We start from the raw sequence: 24,882 nt of genomic DNA on the forward strand, positions 1-24,882 counted from the left end.
GGAAAATAAGACAAAGTGAAAAACATCTTTAACTATAGTAACATAGATATGATAGAAAAATACTAACCATTAAAAATAAAGAGGAAAATGAGAGAGAATCTAATCTGAGGGAGAAAATTATATCTGACTTTTAAGTTTCGTTTTACTTTAGCTGCGCCTTCTGAAGTTTTTATTAAAATTAACTTACTTTTACACTGGCAAAAAAATATTTTTTCTAAGATTGAAAAGTCATGACTGTTTAAATAATAATAGAATTAACTGATCTAACCCATATAAATAAGTCTTTACCAATAAGTCTTCGAGTTCACCTATTTGAAACCCTTCATGACTCTGAGTTAAGCAGAGCAGGTGACATCATCCTTTCACAGGACAGACCTGAGACTCAGAGAAGGTAATGACTTTCCCAATAGCACACAGTCCATAAATAGCAGGCCTGGCCCAGAAGTCCGGGATGCCACACCCACAGCTGCGTAAGCGCTCCTTCCTTCCTCTGTGGTCTGTTGCTGCGGACCAAAAATCTAAATGAGCATTGGGCCATTGTTGCCTGTTTCCTTGGTGATCTGTCCCTAGTAAATGACTGTGAACAGATCATAGTTGAAACCAGAAAGAACTTCCACCTCGACAGCTTGGGGGGACCGGCCACCCTCCTCAGTTCGTATAGGCCACTCCAAGAAGCCGAGTCAACCTAGCTATATAAAAGTCTGTTGGGTCGAGAGCATCTTAAGCACATCTTAGAGAATGCTCACTTGCTTAAAATCTATAGCTTTTAAGCTCCGGCATGGCTTGCCTCCTCAATTGTCCCTCCACCTTCATACCTAGCCCTCCCTTGAACCTTTGCAAAATGGTAGATTCTGGAGCCAAGATGCCTGGATTTGAATCCCAGCTTGAGAGACCACATGACTTCAGGCAAGTTACCCAACCTCTGTCTGCCTCACTTTCTTGTTCTGTAAAATGGGCATAAAGACAACACCTGCTTCCTTGGGTGGGTTATGCACAATGTGGAGAGCAAGTGCGGGAATCTGTCCAGCCAGAAAGTATCTGGTAGCCAGGTCTGACCTAGGTGCCCTGGTCTAAGCTCCTAGTTTCCCACCATGTACTGAAGAACCATCTCGGTGCACTTGTGGTGGGGAGTCCCTCGAGCACACGAATGTCTGTGGGATTTGGCACCTGGCAGTTCACGTCGCCCAAGGACATAGTGAGGCTCTCTAGTTGGATGAAACCGCAGGAAACTCCATTAAGTCCCTAAGTGTATTCACTTGCTCATTTACTCCTTCATTCATTCAAAAGAGCAGCCTATGGCAATGTGTGACCCACCAAACACTATCCGATGCTCTGTCTGTAATGCTCTGTCTGCATCGGCCCTTGCTTTCAGCAAAGACAAAGACAGGGAATGGATTCTGAGCTAGGGTTTCTCGTGACCTGACTTTACAAGAGGAATGTTGGGACCAAGTCTTATGATAGCTGAGTGAGTTGTTTCCCTCAGATTCAAAGCCCTGCTTTAGACTGCAGACTGACAGCTGGCCCAGACAGCCCCACGGCCACGGCCCAGCAGAGTGGTCACTATCAGCTCAAATAGGCACTGCAGAAAACTTCCGTCAAAATACTGACTTGAATCACTTTTGGAATCAGTGGCCACAGTACATTTAAAGCTATTGATGCTGCCTTCCCAGCTCTGTTTCCACAAAGTGGATTCAAAGTGTCACCAGTTCTATTTGGAGGATAGTTTTCTATGGTCGATATGCTGAGACCCCTCAGTCTGGATAGCCCCAAGGGGAAGTCTGCTGCCCCCAACCCCAGTATCCAGTTTTCCTCCCCTCTTTAGTGATGAAGCCCCATTTTTGTCTGAGCCACTTGTGCCCAGAGTCCAGGACTATTTCCCTGCTCTGCTGGGGCTAGGTGAGCTCAGGTGATTGCGTCCTGGCCAGAGATGTGATGTGTGTGTGTTCCTGCTGCAGCTGCAATGAACTACCACCAACCTAGTGACTGAAGACAATACACTGCATGGTAACACAACATGTGCGTGTAAGAGCACACAGGTGTATGGCCGTAGGGGTCTGCAGGGGGCCAGAGCCTGAAGTGGGTCTTCCAGGGCTGAACTCAAGCTATTGGCAGCACCTCATTCTTCTGGAGGCTCCAGAACAGAATCTGTTACTTGCTTTCTCCAGCTTCCATAGGCTGCCTGTGCTCCGGGCTCCTGGTTCTTTCCTCTGTCATCAAGGCCAGTAGTAGCAGCCAATGCTGACTCGCTATCTCCTCCTCGCCCCTCTGCTTCTCTCCTCCTGTCTCCTCCTCTCTCACACCCCCGCCTCTCCTTCTAAGGATTCCTGTGACGACTTTCACCGCGTCTGGATAATCCAAAACCATCTCTCCACCTTGAGATTCTTCACATCTGCAAAGTCCCTTTTGCCACATGAGATAAATATTCCCAGTTCCAGAGATGAGGACGGGGCGTGTTTGGGGAGGCTTTATTCTGTGTGCCCCAATGTGAAATACAGTGTGGGATTTTCAGGAAAGGTGCTTAAAGTGGGGTGTCTGGCCTGGGACTCTTGCTCTTCTGCCTCCCTCCTGCCCAAGGCTGGGGTGCTGGTGGGTGTTTCGCTGGGCATGGTGAACAGCAAGGGATCTTGGGGATGGAAGCCTGGCCCTGGGAGGGCAGGAGAGCAACTTAGCCATAAGGATCGATGAGGACCCCCTGGGCTAGACTCCCCCAAATACGCCTCTCTCTTACTTAAGCCATTGTTATCTTGCTTGTTTTTGGTTTCTCTAGACTGCGCACTTGCATTTAATCCCAACCCCTCAAAACTATACACAATTCTCATCTTAATAAACTGCAGGTCTGGGTCTCTCAAACCACCCCCTCCCTTTGGCACCGATAAGAGCATTGCTGAGAAAATGTTTTAGGAAAAGGGACAGTTTTTGTCATCTATTGATGGGACACCACCCCTGGGTTCTGCCTAGAAGGTGATTCACACAGCTTCAGTATTAAGCTGGGCCTTGGCCCTCCTCTCAGAGCCAACCATGTTACCGCGCAGAGAAGCAGGGTGAGCAGAAAAGGGTACGGACATCGCAAATCCTAGTCCGGAACAGGCGAAGATGAAGTTGTGTTTTAGTTCTCTCTCCTTTAGTATCAATAGTCTGCAATGGCAAACTGCAAGATGACTTTCCACACTGAAAATCTGACCTGTCTAACTATCAGGATTCAGGCGTAGCCCAGAAGGAACCAACTCCATCAAAAACAGTGTCTGGAAGAGAAACAAGCGTACCGCTTAGCTATATCAAATGCCATGGCTGGCCCGCCAGCATGCCTTGACACAGTCAGCAGATGTTTCTTAAAAGTCCCTGATGTGCCCCCCACATCCGGCTGGGGAGGCAGAGCTGAGGGGAGGGGGGAGGGTCTCTCTCCTAAGAACCCCCATGTGCATAGTGGAGAGACAGGTGAAGGAAGAAGACTAGTCATCGTTTTGTTTTATATTTGGGACCGTAAGCTGAGTTCTGTGATCCCTTGCAGAGCCTCCTTCCTTGGGGTTCCCGCCTACAGTTCTCCACACTCATTATTTGGATTCTGGGCCTCCCAGGTGGCGCAGGGGTTCAAGTCTCAGCACTATGGTTATTTGGATTCTGTAGTCTCCTTGGATTAATTATAACAATTTTTAAATTATGCCATAAATTTAATCCACTTTGGAAGTAACCAGCGCTTGGGAGCAATAGTGAAGAAATTGGGGCTGGAAAGAGTCAACTCCTGATGGACTTTCTGTTCATTCTGTCTCTTGCTAGTGATAGGGCCTCTGCGTCATCTAGGAAGTTCTCTGGACAACATCCAGCTCCTCTGGGTGTGGGGTGGTGGGTGTGAGCTGAAGAGGGCACAGCAGAAGGTGCCCTAACTAATGACATGGCACCAGAATCTTCTAGCAGGGGTGGGCAGGGCCTGAGTTCAGAGTCACCCCCTGCTGAGGGACCCTCTTGGCTCACAGCACCCTCCCAGCTGGCGGCGGTGGCAGCAGCTCCAGTGGCACAAGACACTCTCAGGAGTCTGCTGGAATTCGTGATAAAATAGCCAGGAAACAAGTTTAAACTTGTTATAAAGGGTGGCATAAAACATGGCAAGCACTGAGCGCAGGGCTCCTCACCAACCTGCCTCCCTCACCAGGCGTCCGGGGAGAGAAGCTGGAAATGCAGGCGTCCATGCGGCATTCTGTCCACTCCACCCATGAGAGGGGCCCCGGGTACCCCACTCCCGGACAGAGCCTGAGCCCATTCGCTTCTCTCAGCCTCGCTCCCTGCCTCCTCCGAGCTAGCAGGCCTTAGATTTCTCTGACACCCTAAAAGCCCCTCCTCCTCCTGGTCTCCCCGCTTCTCCTCTGGTCTGTACAGCCCCTTCTCCGCCAGCAGGGGAAGCCGTCTTCACTGAAACACACACCAGATCCCTTCCCTCTTCCAAATCCTTGGGAAGCTTCCAGGGTTGGGACCCTCCGCGGGGTCTCCCCCAGCCTCCTCCAGGTCACCCTGCCCACACCTGCCATCTGCCTGCCCCAGGCCCCCAGGCCAGCTCAGGCTGGAGTATCACTGACCCCTGGTGGGGACGCTTTTCCTCCAAAGACACAACCGCTTCCTTCCTGCTGTGTTGGCCGAAGTGCAAGCCAGCAAGGTCCTCACAGCCCCCCCAGCCCCCTCCTGTGCCCCATTTTATCTCCTGTGTGGCACTGATTTTCATGTTTCTGTGTGGCTTGCTTGTTCATTGTTTGACTTCTCCCAGAGGGTGAGCGTAGAGGGGGTGGGGACTGCACCCATCTCGTTCCCCAGGGCACGAGACACCAGACACATCCCGGGGGTGGAAGGGAGGGAGAGAGGGAGAGAGGGAGGGATGGCTTCCTGGGCCTCGGTTTCCCCAGGTGTGAATGGGAGTGTGTGTGCACAGGCGCCCGGGTGCTGAGGCAGTGAGTGCGGCACCCACATCTCCTTAAAGGCATGAAGTGTCAGCCTTGTGGGCACCGGGCCCTCACAGCAAACCCTCCAGTAGTGGAGTGTGTGAAAGAATAAACTCATCTGAGTCTACATGATAAGCCCTTTCTCTCCCCCTCTGAGCTGGCTCCTCTGCCTTGTCGCTCCAGAGCAACTCTCCTCCTTCCACCCACTCTGCCCCTCAGGGCTGTCACTGTGGGCTGCACCAGCAGGTTCCCTTGCCCTCTGGGGGAAGGGAGCCAGTCTGAACGCACCGCTGGGTGACAACAGCGGGAGATCAGAGGAAGAGAGCAGGGCGCAGCGTGTCTTCCCTGGTGAGCCTCGCCCTGATGGTGGTCACGCGCTTCTGCGGAAGGTCATGGCCCTGCCCAGCCACCCTCTCCTCCTGCTGCCTCTCCCCCCTAGCCCAAGGGCCTAGCGGTGGAAGCATCTATAGCTGACACTCCAGCTCCAGGCCTCCCCACCAGCCTTAACCCAACCACACTTTGACAATACAGCTTCTCCCCAACTGGTGTTTCAGGGGTCCCCTGCTCCCCACCTTACTGACTTCATGCCTGTGGTGACCACACTTGTTGTGCCCCTAACATACAGGCTTCTCTTTCCTGCCTGCCTTTTCCCACCTAATCTAACCTAGTGCTCTCACGTCAAACCCACCCCCTAACCAAAGAAGAGCAAAATCATCTAGGACTGGACAAAACAGGCCTGACGTCTTGGAGGTGAAGGCAGTTATTTCTCCCTTCCCCACCCCCTCTTGCCTTCTCTCCAGCTACTGTGTGAGACACTCAAGATTATTTCTGGCAAATGGGTTCATGGCAGTGGATGTCTGAGTAGTGCTGAGATTTACCCTGTGCTCTGGGTCACTTAGATTCCTAATGGATCAAGGCAGCTCTTATCTCAAAAAGAACCTGAGCTTTTCTCATTTTTCAGGATTTTAGGGGTGGGGACTTATTACGAAAGCAGCTAGAAGCCTGTGAGCTATGAGAAGCTGCATGCCTGTGAGTGTGAGGATGCGAGTGTGTGTGTGACTGTGTGCTGTGGGTGTGTCTTGAGTGGGTGTGATGTGAGTGCATGTGTGAGTTGAGTGCGTGTCTAGTCTGTGTGTGTGGATGGGTGTGCACATGTGACAGCAGCATTGGTGTTCCAAGGGATGAGCAGTCACTGGCACAAGTGAGGGGGTGGCTAGGATAGCACGAGTTCGATCCCTGCCCAGGGAGCTCCCCACATGGCTCAGCAGACCTCTCCTGTCTCGCCCATTGCTCCCCTCAGCAGTGTATTATTTCAGTAGATCCACCTGTTCTGCTCCCCACTCTGTCTCTGGTGAATCTTCTCATCCCCACACCTCTGGCCTACACCCCAGTTCTTGTATGCATAAATAAATAAAAATAAATATTTTTTTAAAAAGTGGGATGGAATAAAAAGCCAGGTCCTGCTGCTGTGAGACCTGAGCTCATTCCTTGGCAACTCCAAGGACATTTCACCTTGGCTCTTAAGTCCCATCCTTCTCCTGAGTCATGAGTCTCAACCTCTGGTATCTGGCTAAGCGCTTTGCACATAGGTGATGCCAGAGCATGCTGGTGGTCTTCTAGAACTCTCTTCCCTTTCACAGAGACTTGCTCTTCCACCCCCTTGGATACAAGTGTTTGGATGTCACATGTCTCTCTTGTAGGGGCTTTGGGCTGCTGGGTTGGAGTCCTTGATTCCACATAGAGTTCTCCTTCCTCAGTTGTTTTTGTCACTATTTCCCCTCAGCCACAAGCCCCTCCTCTGTGAACCTCTTCCTGACACTGGGTCATCTGGAATGACACACTCCATGTCTGTGGCCCCAGAATCCCCACAAGTACTCCAATCATCGCCCTTGCTAACACCCTAGTGCACCTCTTTGTTTAAAGACAGAGCTGTCTCATTGCAGGTAGATAAATGAAAATGTTCCTATCAGCAATAATAGTAATAATAATAATAATGGAATCAACATTTACTAATCTTACGCTCTGTGCTGGAAGGCAAGCGTGCCCTCATGCCCACCCTCACAGGCTGGGCCTTTACCGCATCATATAACAACTGAAGCTTAGGAAGGGCGGGGCACACCCCTGAGGTCACAGAGTGGTGTGAGGGGGAGCCGGGCTGTACCCAGCCACCTGCCTCCTGGCTGCCCTGTGGGAGAAGCCGAACTAAGAGCTTGGTTGTAATTGAAGTGGAGAAGGGGAGACCTTGGGGTGCCTCTGGGGTTCTTCTGATGTTTTGCCACAAATATTGGAAATTGACCTGAGATAGACCCTCTGCTTATGGAGAAGAACCAAGACCTATTTTGATAGAATAGGCTCATACATATGAATGAAACCGCTTGAAAGAGCCAGGCTGGAACAAACTCTGAAGTAACAGGATCCATAGACTGGAGCATAGATTGGGGAGGAGGCAGGAAAGGGGCTTGGTTCCAGGCTAGGGATCTCTGCCCAGAAGATAAGCTTCAAATAAGATCCAGTGTAGGCAGAAAGAGGAGTTGTGTATGGCTTGAAGGGAGGGAGGGTAGCCATGGACAGTGGCCTGGCCTGGTGGACGTGAGGGCCTATGCTCAGTATCTGCCTCCATTTTCTCATTTTAATACTCAGCAGAATCACGACGCGGTCTATGACCAGCCACTTGGAAGGTGGTAAACTGGGACACAGAGTAGTTGAGTAACTTGTCCAAGGTGATGCCCTGGCCAGGAGTGCAGCCAGGATTTGAGCCCAGTCCACCTAGCTACAAAAACTAAGTTCATGCCATCAGGCAGGATCTGTTTTCTGACAAAGCCTGAAGACAGACTCTGGGGAACTGCAGCTGGAATCAGTGCAAGTCCAATAAGATCTTTGCTCAGGAGCTTGTGGGTCCCCAAGGCCTTAAAACCTGTGCTCCCTGCTGTGCACACTTTGCCTGGCCCTGCGTGGCGGTACAGCCAGTGCACTTGGCAGCCAGTCAGCATTCAGGCCTGCTGGGCGTGTGTCAGACCCCTGCCCCAGTGGTGTGGTTAGCCAGATCAGGTTCCAGTGTGACTGCCACCTGCAAACCTGGGCATCTGGCTACCTCTGGACTTCCCTGCTCCCCTCTAGTTTAAACACCAGATGTTTAGTTTAGTTTGAAGATTAGTTTAAACACCAGATGTTCATGAACCACGTCTCAAATTCAAATTTGCTCAAATAAGGTAACTGTTGGACCACATGGCAAGGCAACAGAGCCCCCGATGCCTTCCAGGACTGGCCCCCCACCAGCCCTACAAACGCTTAAAACACCTATACTGGTCCCTGGTGGGTGTTTTAGACACCTGGCATGAGCTCACTTCTCCCCCAAAGCCACAGCTCTGCTCACTGGTTTTCATTTCTGCCCTTGGATGGTGTGGAAGGCGGTCCTCAACACAGCCAGCCTCGGGGAACAGAGGCTATCCCCACAGCGACCACCACCAGCCATTTCCCTGCATTGAGACCCAATCACAGCAGCCATATTCAGCCATCCCTTTAATAAGCTGATTGTTGAGCTAAATCCCAAGCACACACCACCTCATCCTGGATGCTTTTGATTGACAAAACTAATCTCTCCTCCACCCCTACGTCTGCCACAGCCTGCATCCTCTTGCAAATCATGTACTCTGCAGCTGACAATTAGATATAAGACTTGGGATTCGAACGCATGAGGGTTATGAGGTTGTGAATCAATCTTGGGGGCTCGGGTGAGATAACAAACCGGAGAACCCATCTCAGACACCTCGCCACAGCCCTCAGAGCCTCCTGGCTGATTTATGAGTTGGTAATAACCTCATCTGGTCTCCTGCCCCCTATTATTTTTCATAATGCACAGGGAAGCTTTAAATTTCAGAGAATGGGAAAGTGCAGCGTCTGAGCAGGGGAGGCTAGGGCTGCTGGGGTGAAGGCCCACTGGGGTTTCCAGAAAGCTGATTGTCTTTCCTACTATGCTGGCCATGAGTCACTGAGGGGCACAGTTACCCCGTGCCCATGGAAGTTGCCACCCTGATTTTGTCTGGAAGAAGACCTCAGGCAGATGGCCCTGGTAGGCCCTGGTTTAAGACAGGGTACAGCGGCGATTCTCCTGTTTCACTGGGGTCCAAGTCATATCTGCTACATCAGGATTAACTCCTCCAACCTGTTCAAAACCAAGTCAGATGGATGCAGAAGCTTCCCTGTGACAGCGAGAACAATCGCCCACTGGATCAGAGCCAGGCAAAGCCAGCTTCAACTCTGCAGTCCAGATGCCAAGCGAGTGAGGAGCAGTGACAGGCTGGGAGGTGGCAGGAGGACAAGGACACTCTTCTGGACCAAAGAAGAGAGTAATAGGCCACCTTCCCTCCTCCTGCCCTCCTCAAACAATGGCCAGAGTAGAACAAGGAGAAGCAGGGAGCTTTGATTGACTGCCATACATTTTCGAAACATTCACTTGTTGAGAGTTGTTTTTTTAAGGAAAGGTGTGACTTTTGAAAGAAATTGATGGCCATGGATGGAAAGTCCTGACTCTTTCATCAGAAGCAGTGGTTGCAAAATGCCTGCCCATGGTCACAAGAGCAGAGAATCTCTTGCCATGCAATGAATATGTGCCTTTGGGTGTGTGTGTGTATGCTATGATGTGTATTTAAATGACCGTTGGTCAATCGATACCCGCTGCATGCTAACTCTGTGCCAGGTCTTTGCTGGGTGCTGGAGCTAGACCACCTAGCAGAGTCCTGCTCTCTCTCAGCTGTCATTTCGGAGGTGTTATGGGTTGAATTATGTCTTTCCAAAAAATCATGTTGAGATCGTGACCTCCAGTACCATGAATGTGTAACCTTATTTGGAAAGAAGATTGTTGCAGATCTAATAAGTTACAATGAGGTAGTTGGGGTGGACCCACATCTAATGTGACCAGTGTTCTTATTAAAAGGGAAATTTGAACCCTGACCCACACATGCAGGGAGAGGCCATGTGAAAATGAAGACAGCAGAGGGGATGGTGCTTCTCCTAGCCAAGGAACTCCAGGCTGCCAGCAAACCACCAGAGGCTAAAAGGCATGGCACAGATGCTCCCTTATGGCCTCAGGTGAACCAATCTCATCAACACCTTCATCTCAGGCCTTCAGAACTGTGAGACAATACATTTCTGTTGTTTAAACTGCTCAGTTTGTGGCACTTTTTTATGGCAAGACCCAGAAACTAATACATAGGGGGGAGACGGTAACTGGTGAAATAATCACGTCATGAATGTCTAATTCCAAACCAATATCACTCCAGAGAAAAGGAGTCCCATCCTCTACCAGTGAAAGTCAAAGGACTTTGATCTGGAGTCTTTCCAAGAGTCAGCCAGAGGCAAAAGTGGAGTGGAGAAAGGGGAGGGCATTATTGGCCCAGGGAATAGCACGTGCAAAGACCCTGGGGTGGATTCTAAGAAGGGAAAGGTAGTATGCAGTAGAGAAAAGGGAGGGAGAATAGAATATAGGCATGGTTGGAACCACATAGAAACAGAACCATACTCAGTCCATTACATTTGCCTGAGTGACAGTGGGGTGAGGGATCCTGTTTTGCCTTCTGCCTTTGCTCTCTGGGAAATGTACATCTGGAATAGCAGGGCGGAAAATCTCATATTAGAGACAGGTGTCTAATCGAGTCATCTGCGTGGCTGGGAAAAACAGCAATAACTTGGAAACAGTTGCCAGTAGCAGGTCAGAAAGGCTGCCAGGCAGGGTCCACTATCTCAAGGAGGCAACAGCCCCCCTTGCTTCTTCTTCCACTCAGCAAGCTACACTCTGCAGACTCCTACCTAAAAAAGCATAAGAAAACATTTTGAGATACTCTAAGGCCTAAAACTGAAAAAGCAGGCAAATAACACAAAAATTCTCCATTACTCCTGTTTTTCCCAACAAGGCAGTCAACTTAGACACTTGAATCCAATATGAGGTCCCTAAAACATGGACGCCACCGGGCTCTGTTCCAGTATTGCACACATAACATGTTTGTAAGCCCACAGGACCTATGCAACAGGTCTTATTAATATTGTCCTTATTTTCATGTGAGGAAATGAAGGCACAGAGTATCTAGGTGACCTGATAATTAACAGGCGCAAAACCATGTACCAGCCTTTGTGGACAAGGTGTTGTCTGGATGATCTTACTTTATCATGTAAACAGGCGGTATTTCCCCCCTCCCCATTGGCCCATGAGGAAATGGCCCATGACGGGTGGGGGAGGTTGAGGGGCTTGCCCAGGTGCAAGTCACATCGCAGGAGCCGAACTGAAGTCCAACATTACAAACACTGCTTTATTGCTTCATGTACTTGGTAAGCAAGTATGTAACTGTTTTATTTGCCATGGAAATTTGTCCTTGGGAAAAATTGAAACCCATTAACCAAACAATATTACTCAAAAAGGCCACTAAAATGCTCTGCTTAGAGTGTCTCTCAATTTGTCTGCAAAATGGAGCTAATCATAATCTATTTACATCATAGGATGATTGTAGTCAATAGGATCTTTCCAAAGCCAGGACACTAGAAGTGGTCAATACATTGTTAGCTCAAATAGCTAATGATAGTAGTAATTATTATTAACACTAAATGAATGTCAGCTTTAGGCAATATAATTGAGTTCAGAATATCACTTTTCCAATTGTTCTTCTGTAGATGATCTGGAAACTTGTCCCACGATAAGGGAGACAGACTGCTGTAGTAGAAATAACATTTGGCTTGAGATTGCCTGGAATCCAGCCTTGACTTTGTTACATGTGGTCTTCACCTGGTCTTTAAAATAAGCGTAATGGTTATCATATTTTACACAGTAAGTGTCGAGATGATGTGTGATAACAGGGTGAAGTACCCAGCTCTGCCCTGGTTCACAATGGGCACCTGGCAATGTTGCTCCCCTCTCATGGGCATTGGCCTGTCCGTGGCACCCACACTGTGACAAGGTGGAAGGCAGCCACCCACTCTACCCACCGGGGCAACAGAGATAGAGGCAGGTACGTGAGAATCCAGTGGGAAACCAAGTTAACCAAGTTATAACCTTGACCTAGGAATGCAGGAAGCACACTCATGGTGGAACCATCGTATCTCCGGTGGGATTTCCAAACCAGTTTACTCAAAAGGAAATGTCTTTCTCCAGCAACAAGGATTGGTAATTAAGTTATCAATCATTTCAGTTATCAGTACTATGATATGTAAACTACCATGTTTCAGGCCATTTGAAATTTGTAGTTCACTGGAACCAGTCTAAGTTTGCATTATCTCATTGGGACTCAGAATGGTACAGTGGGGGGGGGGGGGGGGTTCATCATAGGGTCTGCTCAAGTTCTGACTTACTTGAGAGGGAGTTCCAGGTACTCATGTTAGATGATAAATCTTTGGGGATGCTTAAAACACCTGAAGGCAAAATCCAAAATAAAACCCTTCTGTAAGGGTTCCCCCTAAACCAGGAATGGAAGTCCCCAAATATTAGCAATCCTTACCAACTTACACAAATCCAGTTTTCATTGATCCAGAGGTCATGTCAGCTGGGACATCACCAGGAAGAGGTCACTGAGTTTCACTCTACCTAAGTAAGTAAGCACAAGGGAAGACACTGTTCCCAGCCCTGGTCCAGGAGGATGTGTGAGCAGTCATTGGCACCCCCAAAGGCCACCTGAGGCTCTGGGGCCAGGCAGGTAACCAGAGGGAGCAACCAGTTTGAGGCCCATGATCGATCATTTCCACTCCTCAGGGAAAAGACAACTGTGTGATGCTGTGTTCATTCCTCCCTGCTCTCTCCCTGGGGAACAGAAAAGGCCAATGCCTGGGGGCAGAAGGAGGCCACTCAATTCTCCTCTGCCTCCATGCTTTGCGTCTGCAATCCTATTCCCCATACTCTCTCCACTTGAGTCTCAAAGGCCAATTGTTCCCTCTCTGCTCTTTAAAATAAAAAAGTATTTATCTCAGTGCAAAAGAAATATATTAATTTTCAATGTAGTGATCTAAAGAATCAGTGAGCTTCAAATTACAAGAAAGGTAAAGAATAAAAATTTCCCGTAATGAACACCATCCTGCTCCCCAAGATATCCCAAAGTTAGCAGTTTAATTTTTTTTTTTTTTTTTGGCATAGAAGAACTGGAGTGTAGACCAGAGGTATAGGAGGTTAGAGGATTCACTAGAGACAGAGTGGGGGACAGAACAGGCGGATTTACTGAAATACACTGCTGAGGGGAGCAGCGGGTGAATAAGGAGAGGTCTGTGTACCATGTGGATTAGGTCCCTGGCTGGGGATCATACTCATGTCATAGTGGTGATAGCACTGAGACTTAACCCCTAGGCCACCGGGGAGGCCCTAAAGTTAACAGTTAAAATATACATTGATAAGTTGGCCTCAAAAAAAAAAAAAAAAAAAAAAAAAAAAAAAAAAAAACAACTTTCAGCGAAGTGTTCTAGGACATGTTGGAATAAAGGATACCTATCTGCACTCCTTCCTACTGTTTTCATACTGCCTTAAAGTCCTTGGCAGGGCAGCTTAACCAACTAGAATCCAATAGTGGTCACAAAAGATACCAGTTCATTTTAGATAGAACAAGAAAATATTCTACTTCAAATTCTTTCTAGAATAGGAAGGAAAGAATGTTTGGAAGTTAGTGGGAGGGCAGAAAGAGGGATTAAAAGAGAAGAAAGAAAAGATTTAAAATGCTTTCTCCGCATGGTTGTATCTATTATCTTGCCTGATGCTATAGTGTAATAATTATCAGTCTTTTAAAGGACATAATATTATGACAGACTTCCCTGCCCTACTTCTTCCTGGGCTGAACATGCTGTGCTTTCCCTCCTACCACTCACCTGGCTCAGTATCCCCTGCCCAAGAGCAGGGATGACCGCCAGCCCCTAGGCGTGGTGGTGTTTGCTGAAGCAGAGCCCATGGCACGTGAGGGATGGGCCAGATGGAGGGCAGTGGCCTGGGGCAGCCAAGGGTGGCGGGTCAGTCCTCACCAGGGCCTGAGGACAGTCACGCCAGCCGCCTTCTGAGCAGTGACCGTCATGGAGGCTGCACCGGGGACCAGCAACTGCAACCCAGATGAGTTTCCACAGTGCTGGGATGGAAGGCGAGGGGCTTTTGTGGCTTTCTCTTATTTACACACACACACACACACACACACACACACACAAGTGCTTAGAATGTGATCCTTTAGCTGTGAATGCAAACTGGGGCCTGGTGGACTGAGGGAGAACAATTAGGCTGGACTCTGAGTGTATAAAGCCAAAAGGGGGTAGAAAAGCAAACAATGGTGTCGAAGGCTGGGGTGGGCTGCAGGGGGGGAGCGGATATGATAGCAAGGAAGGAGTTTCAATGTGAATGAATACTAATTAGTGACATGGATATTAATGATGACAGTAATTAACAGGGGAAAGGAAGGGCTGTCATTGTCCCAGGGTGAGTAATCAATCTTGGCAGGTGATAAATAATGGTTCAGCAAGCTCAGCAGAAAGATAATCCGCCTGCCCGGGGGAGAGCTGTTGCTGATGCTGGAAGCCTCTCAGTTTCTAGGCAACCCACAAAAAAGAACTATTTTTCTTTTGAGGAAAAAGCAGGTTAGAGTCTCTCCCCCACCCCCAACTTGGGATTATAGTTCTTATTTGATTTCTGCTTTGTTCCTTATTTCCTAGGACAAATGTTGAACTTGTATAATTTGGAGGAAATGGACACACACGCACAAACACACACAGACTAACTCCCGCTCCCTCTCAAAGCAGGGGAGTGAATAGGAGTGTTTGTGATCCAAAGTTTAGCTCATTGACGCCATCCGAGAGCAGGAGCAGGGAAAGCTTAGCAGCCATGCCTTTGAGGTTGCAATGAGTGGAGCTTGCAGGGCCGAGTCAGCAGAGGCTAGTCCTGGGGAGGGGGGCCAGGGGGCAGGAAGGGCCGACTGGGACAGGCCCTGGCAGCCTACCTTGCGGCTGCATTCACTTCCAGGCGCCTGAGAGGAGCCAAATGACCGGCAGAGGCCTGAGCTGGTCTCATTTCTGGCCACTAGTCAGATTTCTGGGAAACTTTCTTCCCGGAAAAAGGGCCATATTCATTAAGCCCCTCTGCTGGCCGTCCAGTCTGCAAGCTGGGAATCTATCCCAGGAGAGCTGTAAGCTCAGACCCATGACTCACACGTAGAAATGTTGCCTCTTTCAGGTTCTTTTCCGTTGAACAGTCCATGCTGCGACGGCAAACTCACCTTTGAAGGTCTGTGGGGGTTTGAAGTGAGATTTGTTTTTTTAATCTATTGTTATTGAAGTTACATTGTTCCAGAATTTTGACAGTATAGGATTCCCGCCTCGGTGTAGTCACTGCCGCTCTCCCACCACCAAAACACCCACATGCTTCCACCGAAGTCCACTGTGCTCTCCCTACCCACTCCTGCCCCTGGTTCTATGCTCAGCTTTCAAGGGTTGGTTTTAAAGTTTGACTTTGTCTGACCCTTTGTTTTCTCTGTATTCCTCGTATAAGTGACACCTCTTGGTATTTATGTTTCTCACCCTGGCTTATTTCGCTTAGCATAATCCCTTCCAGCTCCATCCATTTTGCTGCAAATGACACGAGTTTATTTTGTTTTTTTGATCACTCAAAAAAACATCCACATCTTCCTGACCCACTCATCTGTTCTGGGACATTTAGGTTGTTTCTATAGCTTGGCTATTGTGCATAGTGCTGCTATAAACATGGGAGAGCAGGTTTCCTTTTGAATTAGTGTTTTTGTATTTTGGGGGGCAGATAACTTGAGGTAGGATTGCTGGGTCATATGACAGAGGTATTTAAAGTGAGATCTTTGAGTGATAAATGTGGGTAGGTGAGAAGTTCCGAACCTTCCAGAAATTTGGGCTCCTCCACTCCTTGTAAAATGTGCTGCCCAAAGAACATAGGTTCTAGGTGCCCAACATTTCCAAAGGGAGTCATACAAGTGAGAACATATTCAGAGAAATGTGACCAAGATGGAGAGGCTCAAGGTTGTGTCACACAAGGAAACTGCTGAGAAACTCAGTTGTGTTTCACCAGGAGGGAGGAAAACTCAGGAGAAAGTTGGCAGTGTGTTGGATGGACTGCCCAAATATTTGAAGAATTAACTCACAGAGCAAGACTGTCTGGGTTCATTTTTCTGTAATCAGAAGGAAAGGCTAAGGCCTAAGAGAGGAAGTCAGAGAGGGGCAAATTTCTGGTCAGAGAGACCAAAGACAATTTAGCTGGAACAGGCTAGAATAAGGGATTTGTGAATTCCACAGAAACATTAATTCAAAAGGGCACCTGCACCCCTATGTTTATAGCAGCACTATTTACAATAGGTAAGCTATGGAAGCAACACAAATGCCCCCAAATAGATGACAGGATCAAGAAGATGTGGTACATATACACAATGGAATATTACTCAGCTATCAAAAAAGATAAATTCATGCAATTTGTAGCAACATGGATGGAGCTGGAAGGGATCATGCTCAGTGAAATAAACCAGAAAGAAAAAAATACCAAATGCTGAGGTTTTTCTAAATGGAGATCAGGCACTTCTTGTCCCAGGGGTTGTGTGCATTGGTAAGGTTGGGGTAAGTAAGCTTTAAAAGTCCCTTCTACCCTTTGGGATTTTAAATTAGTTAAGATAATGCTAATTATCCATCAACAAATAAGTGGACAAAGAAAATATGGTATATATACTCTATAGGATACTATTCAATTATTTAAAAGAAGATGGAATCTTGCCACTTGTGACAACATGGATGGACTTTGAGGGGATTATGCTAAACAGAATAAGTCCAAAGGAGAAAAACAAATACACAATTACCATATGATTTCACTCATGTGTATGTAAAGAAACAAAGCAAATGAATAAATGAAAAATAAAAACAAACCCACAAACCCTTAGATTCTAACAACAGAATTATATGGGGGGTTGGGGAGACAGGAAAACGAATATGATTTGTTGTTGGATGGAAACTAAACTTTTGGTGGTAGGTATAATATGGCATATATAGCTGCTGAGGTGTGAGGGTCCACCTGAAATTCATTCAGTGCTGTAAACCACTATTACCTCAAGTAGAAAGAATAATATTTCTTTTAAAAAAGATAATACTGGGGACCTCCCTTGCCCGCCTCCATGCAAGGGGTTAAGATGCAGCCTATGAAGCTATCTGCAGCTACTAAAGCACGAATTTGATCCCTGCCAGGGTGCAACCCACATGGCGCAGCAGACCTCTCCTGTCTCGCCTGCTGCTCCCCTCAGCAGTGTATATCAGTCATTCTGCCTGTTCTGTCCCCGACTCTGTCTCTGGTGAATCCTCTCACCACCCACACCTCTGACCTATACCCCAGTTCTTGTATGCATAAATAAATCTTTTTTAAAAATTTAATAAAATAAAACAAAAAAGGTGATGCTACCAAAACAAATAGACCCCAAACTTCTGGGCATCACCATGGCAAACTTACAGTCAGGTCAGAGCCCAAAATGGCCATCCATCTTCATGGTCATTGCCTAGTCTCCTTCCATATTGTGACTCTGCCCTCCCCTGGCACCCTCACCATTCAGCCAGCAAATGGAAAATGAAAGGATGTTTGGGGAGGGGTATCACATGGGAGTTGTTATGATCTGGTTCGGGAATTAATGTCATTTCTACCCACATTCCACTGTCAGAACTCAACTGTCATTGTCAGTCTACACCCAACTGCAGAAGAATCTGGAGATGTCATCTTGCTGTGACCCAGGAAATAGAAGAAAGTGGTCTTGAGAAACACATCGAAGTTTCTCCCATGGCACAGGGGCACTTTCTTTCAGGGCGGGCCCTTGCCAGAAGAAATTAGAGCTATTTTTCAGAACCCGTCAGCTTTCCGTGTTGCTCAGCCCTTGTCAGTAAGAGTGAGGAGCTGAAAAGGCTGCTCTCTCAGGAAGTGGCCTGGGGGCCAGTGTGATAAAACTTCACCTGTCCTGTCTGAGAAACTCATCAAATCTGTACTCACAGCAACTCCTTTGCAGGCACTCCCTGGAAGTACAGAGAGCAGGTCATCCTGAGTCACCAGAAGTGGATTTGTGGGGGAAGTATGAGATTGTGACGATGAAAGTATACCAATGGGTGGAAAGGGTTGTTTAGAATGGAAAATTGTTGATATTAACACCTCTCTGTATGTGCATTTATTAATGGGGAGTCTCTTGGGTAAACATGTTTCTTCTGCCACAGGGTTAAACTTCCCTGAGTCTTCAATGGATATTGCTCTATCGTTGCAGGTACTGACATTGTGCAGTGGCTCATGAAGAATCTTTCCATTGAGGACCCAGGTACCTTACCCTTGACCTTGACTTTACCCCATACCCAAGCCCCAAAATAGTTTCTTCTACCCACCTGGGAACTGGCTTATAAATATGAATTCCAAGATGTGGGATAACTCCATTTACAAATAAAATTAATTTATTTTCTCCACTGAATATCTATCTTTAAACTTAAATCATCCTTTGAGGAAATGAACAACTATTTAGAATGCCAGGGAGCTCAATACAATAACATGTGAAATGAGATGAATTTTCCTTAGCCACAGCAATTAAAGATAAGTTGTAGTGCTGCCACAGAACAGTCTTCCAGAGCCAGCTCTTAAAATTAGATTGCTGATCCACAATTAAGATGTTTAATTATTTGCTAAGACTCCTTCTGTTTTCTGCTTCTGCAAGAAGTACAGGAATGATTTTTTTTCCAACTTTAATTGTTCATTTCAATTAGGGAAACCTTACCAGAAAAACAACAACAAAACCCTGGCTAATAAAGCAGTTTCCAAATCTGTCCTCCCACCAGAAACTAGTAGTAAAAAAATTGTTTTCACAGCATAATTGGAAAGTGGGGGGGGGAGGGGTTTCCAGAAAAAAATGAAAATTCTAGATAAGTAAAACTCATTATGTCTGTGTTGTTAGTTAATACTTCTCTGAAATTATTATCCACCCCCTGTCTTAAGTATTCTTGATGCTTAAAGGTCATATTTATAAATATCCACTAACGTAATCTGATGTTCTTGGATCTACTTGCCCCAGATTAAATGACCTCCAAATGCTATGCTTTTTGAAGATACTTTCAGATACCCATTCTGGCTGTCTGACCTTCAGCTGTGATTCCTGCTAGGGTCGATATGTCAACTCAGGCATTCCTGTATTTTAATCTGATGCTCCTAATAGACTGTAGACTATGAAACAGAACAATTTACATGGAGTTCAATTAAATATAGCTGCCAGAGATAGGAGTGCCAGGAAATCAGGCACTAGCCCTGTGGAAGAAACACTAGCCCTTTCACTTCTTGATTAATAGCTACTCTCATAGCTAGTGACAATTCTTAATTCTGGTCAAGTTCTTAATCCAAGGGGGAAGCTATGAATGCTTATCCTCATAAGGAAAAAATCCATATCCACTGCTCTCGGTGTTTCTCGTATGCATCCTGAACTTCTGATTGTCCAGTAGTAAACTCTGGACTGTGTAAGTCTCTATGAGTTTAGTTACAAGCATTTAAGGTCAACATTTCTTTTGAAGCTAAACTCTGGAACGATCTTCTTCATGGCTTTCTCTTCCAAGTGCACTGGTTTCTTTGCTCTTCTAAAATAAACATTGTGTTTCTGATATATATTTTACTTTCATCATTGGTGGTGGAGGAGGTGGTAGTAGGAGTAGCAGTTGTATATTGAGGACTCTGAACCAGCTAGGGAGAAGTACATAGGTCCAGGAATCCTCTGGCCCTGATAGGAGAAGCCTCTGTGAAGGTCCTGAATGATGAGGGTAGTATCTTTGAAGCTTTGTTATTCTTTGATGCCCTTGAAAGGACCTTGAGATGTTGAGATCTATTTGGGCTTCTGAGAAGTCGTTGAGCAGGAGGAGTTAAGAACAATTCACCAGCTTGGACCAGAAGGGCAGAAATATGGCAAACCAAGACCCTGGGAAGCCAGGCATGGCCAACATCTGCCCCATTTCTAGTCAAAAGCTCTTAGGATGAATCAAAAGTTCTAGCTCCGGGATGTGTGGTGTCCAAGTTGCCGCTGCACTGGACTTTGTTCTTCCTTTCCTGGAGAAGGAGCAGCTGAGGGTGAGAAACCTTCCCTTTTTGCTGGATCTGTTGTTCTTGAACAGACTCTGAAGAGCAAACTGGTCATAAGGACAGGAATGAACTGTTTCTCCATTATTCCAGTTACCACTTCCCAGTGTCCATGCTCCTTCTGAGGGAGGATGGGTGATTCTTAATGAACAAATGCTTGGATGATTTGCAACCTCTGGAAACATTTGCAAGTAAAACCAAAGCAAGTCACTTTAAAATTTCAGTTATTTGAATTTGAATTTTAATCATGATTTCAAAATATAAAATCAACAAAAGTATTAACTCCTAGAGCCTCCCCAACTGAGACTCCTCTCATATCAACAGCTTCCATGTCCAAAATTTAGTTTTTACCAGTAGAATACTTTTATATTTTTTTCCTTAGCTCTGCTCAAAATAAATATAAATGCTCAACTATTTATGTGAATCTATTTATGACTGGTTTTAACATTACAAAGCAATAGGTTGATTGTGACAAAAATATCAATATTTCCATTTCCATTACACCTATTTTTTTATACCATGGCCAAAAAAATGAGATCTTACCTCATGTCCAAAAAAGAAGTGGAACACCGTTCACATCGGTGGTGGAACTGTCTTACCAGAAAAGCAATGTGAGGCTCCATGCTCATGACTGGGGATGATAAAAATGATGGAAAAAAATATGAATCAAGGCTGCCTGTACTTATCAAATACTTACTCTATACAGACACTGGTAACTGTGAAATATCTCAATTAAGTACAGGTTTATCTATGCCAAACTAGTCTCTTGACCATGAAGCTAGACTTTCTTCTGAAAGACTTGACAAAGGGTTTAAACAATGTCAGACTCTCAGAGCTAGAATCCAGAGAAGCCCAAACACATGACTGCCTCTCTCAACCACTGGCGTCTCCCTCCAGCCCAGTGAATTCACATCCTAACTGCAGTTGTCTAGGGGTGATGGCAGTTGACTGAGGGTGATGGCAGTTGACTTCTGGTTGCCTTTATACTCTCCCCACTTACATTTCAGCTAAGTAGATCTGTGTTCTGACAGCTTCCTAATCATGTCTCCCTTATGCCCTGTCCCTGCAGTTGAAGCAATACATGTGGGAAGCCTGATAGCTGCCCAGGGCTACATCTTCCCAATCTCGGACCATGTTCTCAGCATGAAGGATGATGGCACCTTTTATCGTTTCCAGGTAGGCCTGCTAGACTCGTCCTCCTAAAGAACATTTTATTTTCATCATCAGCTGATCTCAGTTTAGAGCTACATAAAAAAAGTTAAGGACATTTAAGGAAGCAATCTTACCTCTCACTAATGCTGGGAAAACCACGCAGACTTTGGTCTGGGCCATTTCTGGTTCCACCAAATAACAGCACATGGCTCTCCTAGGGAACCTACTGTTTTTGGACACTTTATACCTATTTCCTCATTTATTCTAAAGGTCAAACTTTGGGGGAATAAATATCACCCATTTTACCAAAGAGAAAAGTGAGGTGCTGGAGAATTAATAGGGCCCTTGGTCAATCTAGGAGGCAGCTTTGATTTGAACATAAGTGGTCCTGCTGATGAAGTCCTTGATCTTTCTACTAAATCATGCTGCCTTCCGGGTGTGAAGTTTATTCACTAACCACGAAACTGGAATTCCCACCCACTTTCCACTCCTTTTCTCAGATCCTATCCTAGAGGGCACAGGGGCAGATACTAAAGGGCATGTCAAGGTCAAAACCAAAAGGTTTGTGTGTGTTCTTCGGATGGGGTCAAAGAGGCTCTTAATCTTCTGAGGGCTCAAACAACAAAAGTTTATTCTTCATTATTCTAAAGGCTGGAAGTCCAAGGTCAAGCTTCCAGCAGAGTTCAGTTTGTGGGGAGAGTTCTCATCCTCGTTTGCACATGGCCTCCTCTTGTTTGTGACCTCTATGGTCAAGTAGAGAAGAGAGAGGAAGGGAAGAAGGGAGCACCAGAGACACAGTGCAAGCTCTGACATTTCCTCTCACAAGGACACTAATCCTTTTAGATTAAGGCCCCATCCTTATGACCTCATTTAACCTTCTTACTTCCTAACTCCTAACAAAATGCTCTGGAGAGTTAGGGCTTCAATATATGAATTGGAGGGGAGGGGACACAACTCAGTCCATAACAAACAAAGGGATAAAAAGAAGTTAGCACTTATATAAACTGTACCAGCCTAACATCTATAGTTAGACTCCCACTGTCATGGGATAAGAAATTTTTTTTCTGTAAACTTTTTATTCTTGTGTTTATTTTGCTTACATGGATTTTACTACCTAGCACCTAGATTAAAATGTTGACTGGGCTCAGCTACAGAACTGGAGATAATTGGGATATGGTGTCAGCGAAAAGGAAATGAAACAGAGCTTGGCATAGGGAGGGGTCCTCACTGGGTATGAGGGAGGGCAATTGCTGGCCCACATGAGTCCTGACACCTGTGCTTTTTTGCAGGCCCCATACTTTTGGCCTTCAAACTGCTGGGAACCTGAAAATACTGACTATGGTGAGCAGTGAAACCACAACCCACACTTTATGTTACTCCTAGGAGTGCATAAGACAAGTGCTTGGTGTCTAGTGACCACAGAGCATAGGGAAGAGGGCCTTTATCCTGCTTAGGTTTTCTCATACTGTTGACAGCTAATAAACTTCTTATCTTACCTAATGAACAAAGGCAGCCCACACTGAAAGATAGAGCTGTCGGAAGGGCAAAAAACTTCTATCAAGGTTGCCTGATATGCTCATTCTGTGGAACCATGGCAATATTATAAGACAATGATTCAAACCTTTGCACGGCATCCTGCTCACTGACTCAGCTGCTGTGCAGTCCACAGTGCTCTTTTTGACACTGGGACACCCAGTGAGATCCACGGCTTTGTCCCAGGTTCTTTGTAGGATCATTTGTGATCCTACAGGGGCCACTGCAATGAGAGGAAGACAGGTCTGCACCTGGTGGACATTCAGGGGAGCCTGTCCGGGAGATGTGTGAGATAAGTTGCGCCCTCTGGATCACGCATTTGAGTGAGGGAGAGGCAGCAATTGGAGTGGTCTTGAGGATGGAAGTGGACAAGCCTAATAAGGCTACCGTTGTTTTGTTTCCAAAGGCAAGGGCAGCTCCTCTGTTGTCTCATCTGCTATCTGCAGACACCACGGTTCCTCCCTCTGGAACTGTACTGTGCCCTCAGTGATGTGATAAGTGGACACAGCAAAGTTTCTGGCTCAGAATAGGAGCCACATTTGGCTGTTCATAAAACAAGTGCTCCTGGGGCTGATACACCACTCAGGAAAACCCAGCTCAGAATTTGAATAATCATAACTCAGTTCCAGGCAGCAGGCAGGTGCCCTTTTAAATGTGAAAACCAGTATCTTCCCAGGCAATGTAAAGGGTGGTGTTTGTGGTAGTACCAGATACCCAGATATCCTACTTGGGCCCATAAAGTGGGCCCAAGTAAGATTAAAATATTTATCTGAATATAAATGCACAAAGTTTAGGTCATCTTACACTCATATAACTGGGTATTACTTCCCTTTCTTTGCAAGATTTTTCCTTCTCATCATTTTAGTTTGTAGCCTGAACAGAGATAAAATAACAATTTCTATCAGGCGCTCATTAAAGCAAAATTCTTCTGAATTCCTTTCTCAATTTTGGTAAATTAGATGGAGAAGTTCAAGTGTAGGATGCAAAAGAACTATTTTAACCACCAAATCAGTAAGTATTCACAAAGAGAGAACTCAGCACAGTGGCCCCATGATCAACTAGCTCCACAAGCTGTGTGACATTGGACAGTTACTTAACCTCTCTGTGTCTTGGAAATCTCCTATTGAAAGCATAATAATAATAATAGCAGTACTCCTCTCCTGAAGTTAGAATGAAATGAAATGCATCTGAAGTTGGTGAGTAGCAGATAGTAAGGGGTCATTCAGAACTGGGGTAGTGATTAGTATTACTACTAGTAAGATAATATTTGATATTATTGGTTCTGCAGTGGCTCCCTTGCCAGAAAGGAGTGAACTTGGAGCTGAGAGTAGGTATGATCAGGTATGACTTAGGTTGATGAAGAACCAAGAACTTTCATTCATTCAACAAGCATTTACTGATCACCCACCCCCCATCAACAGCTGTTACAGAGGCAAGTCACCGGTTTGCTCACCCACCATTCTAGGCTGGGGGAGACAGTACAGTGGGGGCAAGAAGAGGATGGTGAGGAGTGTGATCTTGGTATTCAAGGATTTATGCTAATGAAGACTATTTGAGGATGTTGAATAGATTGGGAAGGTAGATTTATTTTTTAAAAGACTTCATGAAGGAATGTTCAAGTGCTCTTGTAAATGAGGAAAACAACATTTTTCCAGGTAATGTAGTCCATTCAGAATGGATTCAACAATTTTATGGAGTGGTGGGCCCTCCAACAATGGGGAATGACCTAGAAAAAAGTTCCCTCATCTATATAGTAAAGATATTAACAAACAGAACCCACCTCATAGGGTCACAATGAAGGTTAAGTAAGTGAATATTTTGAAAGTGTCTAGAAAGAGACTGACATTCAGTGATCTCCATGTAAGGGAACTGCTATCACGGTGATTTCCCTGGCACCTAAAATAGTGCTGTTGGCACATAAGAGTCATTCAGTACATTTTTTAATCATTGAATGAATGAATAAATGAATGAATAAGTGGGAAGTGAATGTCATAGTGGAAAAAGCTCTGAACTAGACCTCAATTCTAATTCCACCTCTACCGCTAACTAGCCTGTAGGTAAATCACTTCATTTCTCTTGACCTTTCACTTTGCCATCTGTCAATGATGGGTCTTGATGGTTTCCAAGGTTACTTCCTTTTCTAAAGTCCTGTTATTCTAGAAAGCAATTAGAGGCATGAGAAAAATAGAGAAA

At 46.1% G+C, this 24,882-nt stretch overlaps 1 protein-coding gene across 13 annotated transcripts in view; it reads left to right on the plus strand.

Moving 5' to 3' along the window:
* RGS6 (regulator of G protein signaling 6) overlaps positions 1-24,882 on the plus strand; it is a 511,546-nt gene that overhangs the window by 403,472 nt on the left and 83,192 nt on the right. For 11 of the 13 annotated variants that reach the window (XM_054691397.1, XM_054691396.1, XM_037503635.2 and 8 more), the window contains 3 exons: positions 18,167-18,217; positions 21,074-21,180; positions 22,446-22,497. In XM_054691397.1, coding sequence (XP_054547372.1) covers positions 18,167-18,217; positions 21,074-21,180; positions 22,446-22,497 — 210 coding nt within the window. Of the gene's footprint in view, positions 1-616; positions 907-15,129; positions 15,148-18,166; positions 18,218-21,073; positions 21,181-22,445; positions 22,498-24,882 lie in introns of those variants that run through there. The other 2 variants (XM_054691405.1, XM_054691416.1) reach the window with 2 other exon arrangements.

This window comes from Talpa occidentalis, unplaced genomic scaffold (genome assembly GCF_014898055.3).
Source record: "Talpa occidentalis isolate TD23 unplaced genomic scaffold, MPIMG_talOcc4v2.1 talOcc4.11, whole genome shotgun sequence".
Classification (NCBI taxonomy): domain Eukaryota; kingdom Metazoa; phylum Chordata; class Mammalia; order Eulipotyphla; family Talpidae; genus Talpa; species Talpa occidentalis.